Source organism: Aedes aegypti, chromosome 2 (assembly GCF_002204515.2).
Source record: "Aedes aegypti strain LVP_AGWG chromosome 2, AaegL5.0 Primary Assembly, whole genome shotgun sequence".
NCBI lineage: Eukaryota > Metazoa > Arthropoda > Insecta > Diptera > Culicidae > Aedes > Aedes aegypti.
In genome coordinates, this window is record NC_035108.1 from 421,176,544 (window position 1) to 421,191,822 (window position 15,279).

Below are 15,279 nucleotides of genomic sequence, written 5' to 3' on the forward strand. Positions count from 1 at the left end.
ATGTCTCTAGAGTATCTATTTATACCAAATGGTTTCTCCTTCTCCTCCATACCCTTATTCAATATAATCAGAATAAGGGAAAAATTCTGCTTGTATTGAATCCTTATGCAAAATTGTACAGGGTTAAAGAAACTTTCAGAGACTATAACGGGTATAACAAGCTCTTCAAGAATTTCGTCTCAGATTTCCCAAGGAGAAGCTTCAGGAATTATCATCGTGATTTTATTTAGAATACTTTAAGGGTCTTCCACATTGATCTCTACAGAAATTTTACTAAAGATTCTCCCAGAAATTCTGTCAGCGCTTTTCAAAAAAATTTCTCCAAAATTTGCTCCAAGAAATCCTTGAGAACTCCATAGCTACCTCAAGTAATGTCCTCAGGTATTATTTTGATATTTTTTCAAAACTATGCTAGAATATCCTCCAGATTCAAACAGAATTTCTTAAAATAAAAAAGGATTATGCTAGTGTCTAAAACCAGAATAGCCTTAGTTTTTCATTAAATTTTTCAAGAAACCCTGCAAGAATTTCTCCGCTTCCTCCCTCAAACCAAAATTCTTTGAGGGGTCTTCGAACAAATCTCGTTTTTTTCTAGGAATTTTCCCAGCATTTTATCCAAGTATTACTATTGCAGTTTTACCAAACATTTCTTAAAAAAGTTTCTCAAAAAAATCCCATGCAACCGTCAAAAGTTTATTCATCTTTTCATACCAGTATACATTGTATTTTTTCATATAATTTCTTCGATCATTCCACAAATTTATATAGAGCTTCTATGCAATATTTTTCGAAAAACTCAGAAAATCCGGCGGAATGCTATCCCGAGTTTCGATTGATTTTTTTTTCGTTTATCTTAGCAAATTATTTAGGAAATCTTCTAAAACTTCCTCAAGAGTACAGGAGTTGTTTCAGAGATCCTTGTTCATTTAGGGGGGCTCTAAAACGTACCCTTTTCAGAGGTTACTCTAGGATTTTGTTTAGGAATACCTGACGGATTTATTTTTCAGAAAAAAATCTTGGCATTTCCCTGGAGACATTTCTGGAAGAATTCCTCAAAAAAACTTTCAAGGCTTACTTGAGAAAATCTCAAAGCATCACTAGAGGATTTTTTCTACAGAAGTAGGAATCTATGGAGCAATTGCTTAAGGTATCTTTAGAGAAACCTTTAGTTGAAATTTTATACACATCTTAAAAGACAATTTTAAATCCCTAGAAATTTTTGGAGTAGTTATAGATTGGATTTTAAAAGACGTTTTGACCGGGAATCTTGGACGACATCCTATGGAAATCGATGAATGAATCACTGGATAAAATCTTAGAGGTATTATGAATTTCTTCAAAAATTTGTCGAAGATTTTTTTAAGAATTTAATATAATTTCTGAAATAATCTTTAGAGAAATTCCATTTCTGTTCTTAAATCGAGGTTGAACTCTTGAGGTATCCTAAATAAAATGCTGAAAGAAACTCCCTAGGAAAATTCGTAGAGAAATTCCTGGGGAAATAATCATCAAATGAACTCCTTTTAAAATATCCGGAGTAACATTTGAATATTTGAGCAAATACCTAAATAAATTTCTGATGATATTCCTAAAAAAACAAGTTAGTTACAAGCACGGGTGTCAGTGACAAAAACTAGTTTTATGATAATCTATTTTGCAGTTTAAGACACTGTTGAATCTAATGAAAAACAGAATATTTTGAATGAGCAACAGCGTTACTAATAATACTACTAATTGATTGAAGCTACTCTTTCTCCTCCTATGAGAGGAATAAATTTTGATCAAAACATTTCATTTCTCCTAAACATAGAATTCTTCTTGTTACTTTTATGATGTAAAATTAAGATCTAGTATAGAACTTCTCACTTGTTTTCTTCCTTTACAATTTCTCAATCTTGCAGAGTTAATTTTATGTTTTAGCTGTTTTCGGAATTCAGTTAAATGGCGAAACGATGTCTTCCGCTGTGGTAGTTTTCCCTTCTTTTTAAAATATGCTGTTCTTTTTCAAATAGGCTCTTCTGGAAGCATTGCTGTTATAGGGCAAATAAAGGCTTTGGCATCATTCGACTATTATCGGCAATCAAAACTATAACACTAAATTAACAGTATTTTTTTATATAAATACACAAAAATACGCAATTTGTTTACTTAGATTACAGAAAATTTCCAAAGAAGCGCAGCATCGGCTTAGACTGCCGAAAATACGTTAAGTTCCCTACATATTAAAATCATACTGCCGTGATGCGTATTGTGCTATCTAATTCATTTTCAGCGGCGACGGTGGCGTGAATCGGCGTTACTAAATTTCAATCTCTTTTTTTTCTAGGCAAAGTCCATTATTCGTTCCGAAATATTATTATTTTGTAACCTTTTTTTTTCAATTCGGATCGAAAGCTTTTCAGAACAATACGTTTTCCATGTGTCAGAACCAGGCTTCCGAATTCTCACTCACTCTCACGATAATGGATTTAACCCTCACAGCAATTTTCAGCGATAAGCTGCCTTGCGATTTTATCCGTCCATAAAACAAAGCGAAAATAGATAATTGCACATTTCCGCAGCTGTGAGAAGTTTGTTTTCTCTTTCTCCGATCCATGGAGAACTTTTCCTGTATCCATCGCCACGATCAACAGTTGCTTATATGCACCAAATTAGCCACTACTTTCGTCAAATTGGTGTGGTAGCATGGTTGGCGTGCACGCATCGCGGTTGTTTTTAGCAATGTTCTAGGTTCGAATCCCGTCGCTGGCACTAGTTTTTGTTTATCCACATAGTGATAATTCTCGGGAGCAGTTGATGAGCGAAAATATGATGGAGTGAAAAGAAATTATCCCCAGAGTGGAGTGATTTTCGGTTATCCTCCATCGTAGCTCCAGGGAAAATTAGTGTGAGCGATAAATGATATTCACGTGAGGAAGCGAAAAAAGCATTTTCCTTACGTGCGAAAAATCGTAGATTTCGCATCATAGATAAGAAAATTCAGAACCCTGGTCAGAACAGAATGAAGTGTACGGATTAGCTTAACATGAAATTATTTAAACCTAAAACTACTATTTAACAAAAGCTCATACTTATGTTAAATCAGGTCAAACTTTCTATCAAAAGTGCCATCATTAAGAGGGTGCCAGAAAGTATAATTAACGTCCAAATGGAGATCATACAATATTCGTAGTATGTTCAGACTAGTGATCATTTATAGAGAGATGAGCGGAAGTCGAATGTCGAAGCGGAAGTAAAATGGAATGATTTGGCAACAGACCAGCAGTGCTGAGTTTGATCGGCGTCGAGAACAATATTGTAACACGGACATGACTTCCTCATTGCTTAAAAGTATATTTTGTTTCGTTATAAATATTTGAGCTACATCTCCAAACTAATAAAAAGCAGAAAAAATCAACAACCAAAAATCGCATTGATAAAAATTTAAAAAGGAAAATATTTCATATATTTTGCTTCATGCAAAACAACTTTTACCGAAATAATTTGAAGCAGATTTGAAGTTCAAAACAAACGTAACGCATGTTCATTTGACTCACGCTTTGACAGCTATCGCTGCTCGACTTTGATATAAATGTCAGCTTCTGCTCGACTTATAAAGGATGTCAGCTCTCTTATAAAGGATAACTAGTTCAGACATAAAACACTAAAAGGGAGTGAATGACTATGCAAAATCTGTAGTCAATGTCGAGCATGCACTTTTCAGATGGTAATGCCATAGTAATCCAGTCACATAAAGGGAAAAATTGAGGGGCAAAACAAAGGGGTCTATTTTATAAGTCGAGTTGATCAAAATGAATCGACTGGAGTCACTGTGGACCGAAAAATTCTCTCAACACGGCTCTGTCACTCGAGTTTTCCGACAGTCGTCACTCTATGATTATAAGAGAGTCAACGGGTGCCATCTGAAATATGTATGCTTACTTTGATCGACAGAGACTTCAGCCAAGTCATATGAATCTGCTCGATTTACAAAATAGACCCCTCAAATTCACGAATCACGTGTACTAACGTCAAGAAAACTTATTAATCTAATGAAGAAAAAATGGAGAAAAACTACTTTTAACGTTGACTAGTTTTTATTTTAAACAAAATTGATGTTCTAAAAACATTTCCTACCTTCAATTTATATGTTGTTTGAAATTAGCATAGCATAGCGTAGCATAGACTGACTGTACATGTCAATGGTTGCTTCTCCGTGATTGATCAGAAGTGGAATTCTTACCAGCACCACGATCCAAATGAATAAAGGATGGGGATTTCCGCTTACTCTCAAAGTGTATTTTTAGCAAATCTCATATTGCGGATCAATACTTTCGCCGGCCAAGTCCTTATAGTCATTTGGGATGGGGAAGAAATGTTAGGGTCTGATTGTTGCTTCTAGAGACCCAGAATACCTCTGCATCTCCACAATCACCTCGAGAAGAATGTTTATTAGTGAGGGAGGAAAAGATCTGGGTGTCACCTTCGATCAGTGCTGCGAACCATGGATAAGAAGGGAAAATACGACTTATACTTAAAGCTAGTTTTGCATTTTTGTCTCGAGATGTTTTTAGTACAAGGTTTAAAAAACACGTCAACATCCATAATGTGGAACCATTCAAAATATGTTTTTAGTGATGACGAAAAGAGAAAAATATATGTAGGGGAACCTGGTCGTATTCGGACCCTGTTCTAATCCGGACCATCAAGCATTTCTCAATACAGGCGCTACTGTAAAGATCGTGTATACTGTTTTTCTATCCACCGTCTGGCTTGGATATAACACAATAAATTTGACCCCTTTCAGGAATTTCGTTTGTTGTTTATATTAGTTTTTTGTTTTGAAGTGTTCTAGTGTACTGTCGGTTAGCACTTTTTCCAAGCTTCTGTAAGTGACAAAAAATCTTCATTTTTTCTGTGTTATCTTATAATCGAACCCCCTCAGCCTAAGCTTTTATTTGACCATTTGGTTTTGATAAACCTATGTACTGTTTGTGCTCAACTAGTTTGTCAATCTCAAAATGTGTGTTGGTCCAAACCGGACCTTTTGATATGGTTCAATACGGACCTCTTGATTTCTAACGAGAACACAGCCTGTTCCAAGAGCTCCATCACGTGAAAATCTCCTCGACATGATAGCAAATAATAGAAGTTGCAATATTGATCGATGGTGTCTTTGTTTCCTTTGCGGTCAAGAAAAAGTATTCGAAAAAACTAAAAAATACGGTAGACCACCGAAAAATAGAGAAAATAATAAATCATCTTTATCAATACCACAGCCAAGCTGTATCCAAAATAGTTTGACAATACGTTACAAAACACTGCTGAGAACAATACAGTCAACTTTCCCTTACGTGATTTTCAGTGTTTTAGTTCCCTTACTCGATGAAATGCGCCACTCCTTCAATATAGCAAACTTTGACTCCTAAATTTAAGTCGAAATTCTCCTACTTTATGGACTGTTCATTTAAGAAAGTGGACACGTGTTTTTTACAGTAAACTTTTTCGAACAAATTCATGAGTTTACCTAAAATACATGGAAATCAACGTAATTTGGATCAAATTCACATAAATTTGAACATTTATTGAGCATTGCTGGAGAATGCTCTTACTTTTCTTTTGATACCTCCCATAAAATTCTGCACACCTTTTTTCAGAACTTTTCGAACTGCTTTTTGAACTGCTGACCACATTTTCTTGAAAAAATCGATGGAGCTTGCTTCTCTTCCATCCTTCTTAAGATGCCCAATATGTTTCAATGAGGCGTAGTTCTGAGCAATTTGATGGATTCGATCATTTTTCTACAAATTCGACTTATTCCTTCTTGAGCATCTCCAAAGTAGCTGAAACATAGTGAGCCGATGCTAGGTCTGGCAAAAACAATGGAGGCATGGTATGCTTTTGGTATGCATTCAGTTCTGTAATTTTCGCCGTTGATTGAACCCGTCGTGAAATATGTAGTACTTTCATACCGCAGTGATCTTCAATTTGGACACTTGAAAAAAATCAATTTGGACACTTCGCGATTTTAGCAAAATCTCGGAACGGCAGTTTTTCTGTACACCATTTGGGCAGAAAAAAATTGAGAGTCGCCATGTCAATTCGACCCATCGTTTAGAATTTATATATTTTTTTATGTCAACTTTTGTCTGCTGTCAAAATAAACACTTGAGATCACACTGAAACAAAATTTTATTTGTTTTTATGGAATTTTTACACCAAAATGCTAATATTTAGGTGTCCACTTTCTTAAATGAACAGTCCTTATGTTCCCAGATTCGATGCAGTATCCCATACAAATTCCCCTCTTTATCCCGATATTTTCAATCAAAGTTTCAATGTGTTGAAATTTTATAATGTTGAATTTAAAATGACTTCCTCCAATATATTTCGTCAACATAACAAAAAGATTCTAAATTGAAAATTATGTGTTCTTCATCTCAATACCTCTCATACATCATTATACATTCAAAATCAAGTTAGAGAGAGTTGACTGTACCCATTTTTTCCAATTTCGGATTCCACACACGTTTTTTTTTTTCAAATAAAATCCACATTTTACTTTGACTAGTTCTGACTCTAATTCAATACCACACAATTCAGAGTTATATTGTGTTACTACCTGAGCAAAAGCCCATAAAATATATATTTTATATAACGTGGTCCGAATTAGAACATGGGGGGTCCGAATTGGAACAGGGTTGGTCCAATTCGGACTTTCTGAAGAATTTTGCTCAAACATGTCTAGTCATGTCCTGGTAGGAGATATCGCAAAACTCTCTGAGAGAAAAGTGCGCGCGCTGAATCAGGCGTTCACGCAAACATGAAACTTTTCATGCCATGTATCGTACTAAAAAGATATGGCCAAAAAACTGTTACTAGGTCCTAATTGGACCATGTTCCCCTATATTTTTTAAATTATAAGAAATAGGAATGATACTTGTAGTGACGAACCATACATAGAGTAGGTGTATCAGTTATTGACATAATGATTCCCTATTTCGCCATACGTGATAGTTTGATTATTTTCAAGTTTTTAATCATTCTTTGTGTTTTAGTAGTTTGATATCAAATGAATCTTGATGTTAAAACATTAAAAAAAATTCAAAATGTGAAATTTTTTGAGAAAGCACATATGGCTAAATAGGGAACCACTATAGCCATAACTGGTACACTTTCCCTAGTTTGTTTGAAAATTAAATAAGAGTAACGATGTGCATTTTTGTCTCGAGATGAAATGTTTTTGGTAGAAGTTTTAAAAAGTACGTCAACATCCATAATGTCGAACCGTTAAAAGTATGTTTTAGTAATGTCAAAAAGAGAAAAATATATGTAGGGAGCCGGACCCAATTCTTGGCACTTTTGATTCACTTCGGCAGTGGGGTTTTTTGAAAGCTACAAAGCTCATATTTGGCCACAATATGCGACGTAGTGAAGTGCTGCTTATTGCAAAGTTTCAGGCAATTCGGCCGAGAAAAACCCCCCATGCCAAAGTGAATCTTGGAAGTGCCCAAGTGGTTCTGCACCCTATATTGAAATTGTATAAAACAGGCATAATGTCGACACTTGTAGTGACGAACCATAAAAAGTAAAAATATGACATAAAAGTAACGCTGTCTTGAAAAAATGTGTAATCATGAGCATGAAACGAGCTCAATCCATCCTCGATTAAACACAAATCTCGAAAACTTATTCATATAGACTCAAGTCAAAAATGTGTACAAACTTACTTTATCGATCCTACGTGTTTCGCAGACGAAATTCTACACGTTTCGCTCTGAAATAACTCGATTATTCTCTTTTAGAACGTTTAATTTTCGGATTTACAAAACGACGAAAGTAAGATTTTCAACTTTCGCAACCTAACCACTACTTTCGCCGCCCCGTTGTATGGAGAGACAAAGTGACTTAACCACGAATCAAAACAAAACACTACTTGAGCCGATTTTACACTGGTAGAAAAACGTCTAAAGTAACTGTGTGAAACGGCTTATCATTTTGTTATAATTATTTTTGTTGAAAATAATAGAAACTACCTAGTTTTTGAACGCGATCTGATTGTATGCAAAATTTGAGCGATGTACACGGCGAAAAAATGTTAAAAAGGTGATTCATTTTAAAACAGTTTTAGAAGACAGGTTGTGATTCTTCTCAATTAGTTTTCTCAAAACCGTATGAAAGTTACTTACGTCGATTTGAAAAAGTAATCGAGAAATATCTCTTCGCACTCACACAGTGCGAACAGCAAAACTTCATGGCGTCCCGAAAACAATCCGTCTTGCTTGGACTTTCCCAAACACCTACCCAGCAAGACGTGCGAAAACAGGGAAAAAGGAAGTTCTCTGTCCACGAACACCAGGGCTGGGAAAGGTACTAGTAGTAGGCTTGAATTTCGCGAAAATCACGTGGCTCCTCTCACTACACTGCCGTGAATCGGCAGTCAGTCCCATCTGCATTTCCGTCAAAATTGAGTTGAGTTCAGTTTTCAACATCTCTTCCAATGCTGTTTCAGCTGCACTAATGAAATAATGTGATTTATTCGGAAAAATTTGAAAAAAAAAAACAGCAAGTCAGGTTGTCCCATAATGAAATGTAACCACATATCAGTCCCACTACAGACTTTAAACATAAAACATGAAAACATAAAAATGTAACAACTACCGAAAAGCTAAACATTACATATAATTTGCAATTGGATTAGATGGACAAATTGATGTGAAGATTTGCGAAAAAGTTACACGTCTTCTCAGTGAGAATCGAACTCACGACTCCCCGATCTCTAGTTGGGGCGCGTTAACCACTACGCCATGAGAGGACTCATGAACGCAGAAGTTAACCTGAATTCAATTTCAGCTCAATAATCACGTGGTCCTCTTTCGCAAAGTGCACCTCTTTCGGAAGAATTAGATGCCCATCCAAACACAACGCTTTCTATATATATCCAATGCCTAGCCCGAGAGCGCATTGTTTTTTAGGTATAGGAATAGCACACTACACTAGCCAGCAACTGCGCTGGCTGAGGTTTCTATTGTGTGGGCTTCCAATGGGTCGCGACGTTCTCAAACGACCGGTTACGGAACATGAGTCCGTTGCTCGATAAATACTTGTTTTTAATTATGAATCGTGGTTTACGGCCAACCAGCCGAGTGGAAGTTTAACAACTACCGAAAAGCTAAACATTACATATAATTTGCAATTGGATTAGATGGACAAATATGTAATGTTTAGCTTTTCGGTAGTTGTTAAACTTCCACTCGGCTGGTTGGCCGTAAACCACGATTCATAATTAAAAACAAGTATTTATCGAGCAACGGACTCATGTTCCGTAACCGGTCGTTTGAGAACGTCGCGACCCATTGGAAGCCCACACAATAGAAACCTCAGCCAGCGCAGTTGCTGGCTAGTGTAGTGTGCTATTCCTATACCTAAAAAACAATGCGCTCTCGGGCTAGGCATTGGATATATATAGAAAGCGTTGTGTTTGGATGGGCATCTAATTCTTCCGAAAGAGGTGCACTTTGCGAAAGAGGACCACGTGATTATTGAGCTGAAATCGAATTCAGGTTAACTTCTGCGTTCATGAGTCCTCTCATGGCGTAGTGGTTAACGCGCCCCAACTAGAGATCGGGGAGTCGTGAGTTCGATTCTCACTGAGAAGACGTGTAACTTTTTCGCAAATCTTCACATCAATTTGTCCATCTAATCCAATTGCAAATTATATGTAATGTTTAGCTTTTCGGTAGTTGTTAAACTTCCACTCGGCTGGTTGGCCGTAAACCACGATTCATAATTAAAAACAAGTATAAAAATGTAACTTGTTTTGATTATCTTCATATTTTTCTTGGAAAGAGATTGTAGTGAAAAGCAAATTGTAACAATTTAATTAAGTTTGGAACATGTTCCAATCCTCTGGAATTTTTTGAACATTCGTATAGAAAATGAGTTTGAAAACTTCACAGCCCATTTTCTCAATGCCTACTTTTTACAGATGGGACTGATTTGCGATTCACGGCAGTACAGTAGTTTAAAATCGTGAATCTCATCAAGTAGTCTATGTTGGGTAAAGTAGTTTTGGGTTGCCCTTAGAAACCAGTGTTTTGCTATTTTCAAGGCATTTTGCCTACAGCAGCGATAAGCGTGTGTTTCAATGGCACGCTTGTAATGACAGTGGTTTGATTACCTGAGACGAGGCGCATGTGGCTTGAACTGCAGTCGGTGCGGCTCGATCTGTTCTTATGAAAGTTCAACACTATTTATTTCACAAAGAGATTTTAAAAACACACAAAGCTTCTAATGATTATTTTTCAAGTTTCCTCTTATTTTTCCGTGCACGAAATTAACTTACACCAATTAAATCTGGGTTATTTAGAAGATGTCCGGATCTTAAAACACTGGCTCGTAATCCTGGACAGTCTCTTGAAGCACCGATAAATATGTATTTCTACTTTGTTTACCAACAGTGGAGCCACCTTACTTTCGAAATATCTTTTCTTAAACACTTATGGTTAAAACTGGCAATAAAAATTTAGTTCACAAACTTTTCCTTCAATCAAACAATATTCGCGCGGTTATCGATCGTAAAACTTGAGTTGGAGTTAGACCGCGGCGGAATAACGTTCAACGCGAACAATTTTTTTTATTTTTATTTTTATTAATTATATGACGATGGTTGGGGGCCCAGATAGCCGTAGCGGTTAACGCGCAGCTATTCAGCAAGACCATGCTGAGGGCCGTGGGTTCGAATCCCACCGGTCAATGATCTTTTCGGGTTGGAAATTTTCTCGACTTCCCAGGGCATAGAGTATCTTCGTACCTACCACACGATAAACACATGCAAAAATGGCCAATAATCAAAGAAAGCTCTCAGTTAATAACTGTGGAAGTGCTCATAAGAACACTAAGCTGAGAAACAGGCTCTGTCCCAGTGGGGACGTAACGCCAGAAAGAAGAAGAAGAATGACGATGGTTACTAGATTAAAAATGAATGTATAATTATGAGCATTGTTAAAAATTACCGGTATTAATGAAAACCAATTATATTGCGATTTAATATAACTCTAATTGACTAATATAACCAGACTGTTCGGATTTTGCTTCACCACGGTACTGTAGTGTGAATCTCAGAACTTTTCCCAGCTCTGACGGAAACACGCGCGAAACCGAGAACAAAACCTTTCCGACGACGCAAAAACGAACCGTCCTGCTTGGGCTTCACGAAGCACTCTTTCTCAAAGTGATGACATATTTTTCAACAGCAACCATACAATTATTTTAGGGGCGGTCCATTAATTACGTAAGACAATTTTGGCGGTTTTTCGACCCCCCCTCCCCCCATGGTAAGATTTTTTGTATGAAAATTACAAATAATTTGTAGGGCGCGTAAGAAATCTCAACCCCCCCCCCCCTCCCCCCATAATACCTTACGTAATTAATGGACCGCCCCTTAACTAGATTTTTCAACAAGAAACAGATAATCACATCTGCCAATATTTCAATTTTTACGGATGGACATATTATTTTGAGGAGGAGTTTAGAAGCGTCTCTAGCCCTCAGGATATCTAAGTCTTGTGATGGCGACCACGCGTATTAAGCGATGCAAAGTTGCTGTAGCTGTCTGGGTTTGATACAGCCTAGTTTTTTTTTTCAAACTGTGTGGTCCATATTTTTATCAGTATACTCGTAAACATATCTTTTTTTCTGAAAGGGGTCAGGTATAAGGGCATCCTCTATCCCAGTGGCCATGTAATATCAAGTAGTAATTTTGCAGCACTCGTAATTGACGCCTAGCAGTCGATTCAAATAAGCCAGAGCTACAAACGGTGTCGCTTCAACGTATTTCACCTTCTTTTAAACACTTACGCGCACGAGCTCTGCCAAGAGTGACGCATAGCCTCCCGTGAACAATTGTAAGCTGCAAAATCTGCATATCGATCAGCTTAATCTTACGCAGCTACGGTCGCGATAGTCTATTGAAATGGCAATCTGCCATCTTCGCCAGCACTGGGAGCGCAGCAAATAGCTGGGACCGTTTTGTTTGGCCCAGGACACGGTAATGGCTGGCAAGTGAAATAATTTCTTTATTTTAATTATTTGCCCGGTAATTTTTTGAGTCACTCACGCGAAACGCATCACCTCATGGACCAGCAGCGACAGCCCTGGGTGTACTGTATAGCAATGTGGGCATCCGGTAAGGCCTTTCGCGCAGTCCGTCGTCAAAGCGTCGGACCGTTCAAAACCTTGTTTCGATCTATAATTACACAAAATAAATAAAATCCAGCAACGCAACAGCAATGTATCTGAGGCAGCAGCAGCAACTTCGGGGACAGCTAAAAAACGGCGGCGGAAAACAAACAGTCTTGCTTCTACAGTTGGACTTCACGTGCATAACGTTTTGCGCCACGCTAAGAAAGTGCACAATTATATGGGTGAAATCAGCGCGTTTTACGCCTCAGAACGCACCGGCTAGATATTGTGCATCAAGGAAGCCAGACGACCACGACGGGCGACGAATGGGTTCCAAACGTAGAAAACGATTTGAAATGATTAATAAAGACAGTTTAATTGCCATTAATTCCCACTTGCATCTTTCCATATGTATGATGTACAACTATTTTTCCTCCAGCCAGAGGTTTTGAGCAGTGCGTGGTGAAATGGACCAGTTTTTCGGATCGTGTGACAGATAATCGTCGTCCGGTTGTCGTCATAACGTTATCCGCGGAAAACAGGAGGAGTAGTCACGCTAAGTATTATACCGAGAAGGCAAAATGCCTCGACGTGACATTTTTGATGCAAATTCGATCTGACTGCGCTTCGCACCAGCTTACGTTCGGACATAGATAGCCGGATGGCGACCGGAATGGTGAAAAATGGATAAACTTGACTCGCGCCACTAGGAGGAATAATTAGAGGATTGGCAGCACGCGTATGGGGGTTGTACGTTTGCCTGGACGAGGAAAAAGCTTCCTGTGAACTGCGGAAATCTACTACTAATGACTCAGTAGCGTTTCTACTGCCAGCAATTAATACGATAAATCTTAGTGGAAATCCTAAATCATAGTTTTAAACTCATGAAACTTTGATCAGGAAATAGTTTTTAATCAATCAATGATCAAGTCGTGGAAGCGGTTGTGTTCTTTTTCTCGTTTTTCCGGAGTAGGGGAACATGGTCCAAGACGCCCTGATGAGGTAAAATGGCTCACCTCATTAAATCATTCCTAGAACGTTTCAATTTGTATTCTTTGCCAAACAATGTTAAAATATGTTTACACAAAAGTTGCCGCCTCAACCCTTGGACATAAACTCATAGATTTTTCCTTTGTTTTCCGGTGAAATTCAACATTTTCCACTTTTTTCCTAAATTTTAAGGTTTTCCGATGATTTCATTAAGGAATAAGCGTTTCCGTACCACAGAGCAAACTCATGGAGAAACTTGGTTGCTAACTACTAGTTCTCCATACTAAATGGCATTCTACCCCATCCATTTGGTAATTTTGAACCACCCCCATTTTTCAACCAATTTTTCTACACGATTTAAGTCCGTACAAAAACTCAAATTTGGGAAATGTTTTCATGATGATAGCTAGCAAATACTGTAAAGTTACTGTTAAGACTTCGAATGGCGTTAAAATGTGGATCTCATTAGGAGAAAACGACACAAATCCTTAAAGTGGCATGTTGGACCATTTGACCCTATTAATTCGCAGTTATTCTGTATGTGAAGCTGAAAGTGGTTTGTGGCTGCTCTGGCAAGAATGAAGGATCAATTGGTGAGTTCGTTCAACGCTTTTATTTGAATTGTGTAACATATGTACGATACAGTCAGGGACAAAAGTTAGAAATCAAATGCTGTTTTTCCATACAGCTGTATTTCAGCTTCTAGTAGTCCGATTTGTCGGAAATTTGAATGACGAACTTCAAATAACTTGAAGTTTTGTCCTTGCCTAAAAATACCTGAAAACCTCACCATTTATTCATTTATAAAAGATCTCGTCATGAATACAATATAGATCTCACACGAAATTCGTTGGAAATGGCTAGAAGAATATCAGAAAAACTGATTATTGTTCATCCATATTATTATGCAAAACTCACGTAATTATGACAACTGTCGACTCAGGACCGATGGAAATATCCCCTAAACTCCAACCAACGAACGTACCCGCACCGGTCCAACCTATATCTCCGAAGTCCCCCGTCCGTTGATTCAACTGCCAGTCGATCAGTCAATCGTACTCACCTGGAATAAACAGAAAGAAAGCAAAAGTGCACCATTAGCATTATGGCAATAATTAAACATTTTCACGGCCCATTACTTAAGAGCCTAAAAAAATAACGGATAATCTGACATATATGACACGAAAAAAAGCACACGTCGTGATGGACCGAAAACGTTACTACTTCATACTTATTGCCAACCCGAGCAAGATTGTCAACTTTCTCAGTGTCTGGCTCCAAAGTGGAAGCTGCTGTAACTTTCGCTTCCTTACCGAAACAACAACAGGCCTGCTGAATCAATTTCGATGCGGAGCGCACCCACGACAGCGGAAAAATAAACAGCCGTCAGGCTTCAACGAGACGATCGAGTTGCATCTCATTACCTTTCCTCTCTCAGTGAGGCTTTTTGGAGGAGGAAGGGAAGGCGCCATATCTTAATTTAAATATTATGATTGCGGAACATTTTCGGGCTATGTCGGATGTTGTACCAACGGATCTTAATGAAGGACTGACTGTCGCCGTACAAGCAAAATGGGATCCGACGAAATGCGAAAAAAAAAGAAGTTTTTGGCGATCACCACACTACTGTCAGTTGGATCTGCAGGAAGTGACAGTCGTGTTGGATTAAAATGAACGAGATATGTCATATAGTCGACATTGTGGGAAAAGAGTGCCAATCTTATGCACGTCGAGTTTATTGCACCAATTATTGCTTGGAAAATGTCAATGAGGTTGAGGGAATCCATGGAAAACGATTATTCGTTCCTCACATACACCCAAAGGGGCCCAGAAAACCGAGGCGTAAACGCGCCTATCAGTAAGACCAAGATGAGGGTCGTGGGTTCGATTCCCCCTAGTCGATTTTTTTTTTCGTAAAAGAAAATTTCTTGACTACCTGGGACAAAGAGTGTTTTCGTACCTGCCATACGATATACGAATGAAAAAATACTCAATTGGCAAAGAAAGCTCTCAGTTAATAACTATGGAATTGCTCATAAGAACACTAAGCTGAGGATCAGGCTCAATTCCAGTTGTGACGTAACGCCAGAAAGAAGAACACCGCTAGAAATAAGTGGGATTCTTTGA

The 15,279-nt window shown here is 37.9% G+C and overlaps 1 protein-coding gene across 2 annotated transcripts in view; it reads right to left on the reverse strand.

Moving 5' to 3' along the window:
• Nucleotides 1-15,279, reverse strand: part of LOC5579502 (AF4/FMR2 family member 4) — a 238,298-nt gene that overhangs the window by 87,494 nt on the left and 135,525 nt on the right. Inside the window, exon 3 of one of the 2 annotated variants that reach the window (XM_021847477.1) lies at nt 13,326-14,215. The exons of the other annotated variant lie outside the window; for it this stretch is intronic. Coding sequence (XP_021703169.1) covers nt 14,198-14,215 — 18 coding nt within the window. The 3' untranslated portion in view covers nt 13,326-14,197. Of the gene's footprint in view, nt 1-13,325; nt 14,216-15,279 lie in introns of those variants that run through there. 2 annotated transcript variants of the gene reach the window in all.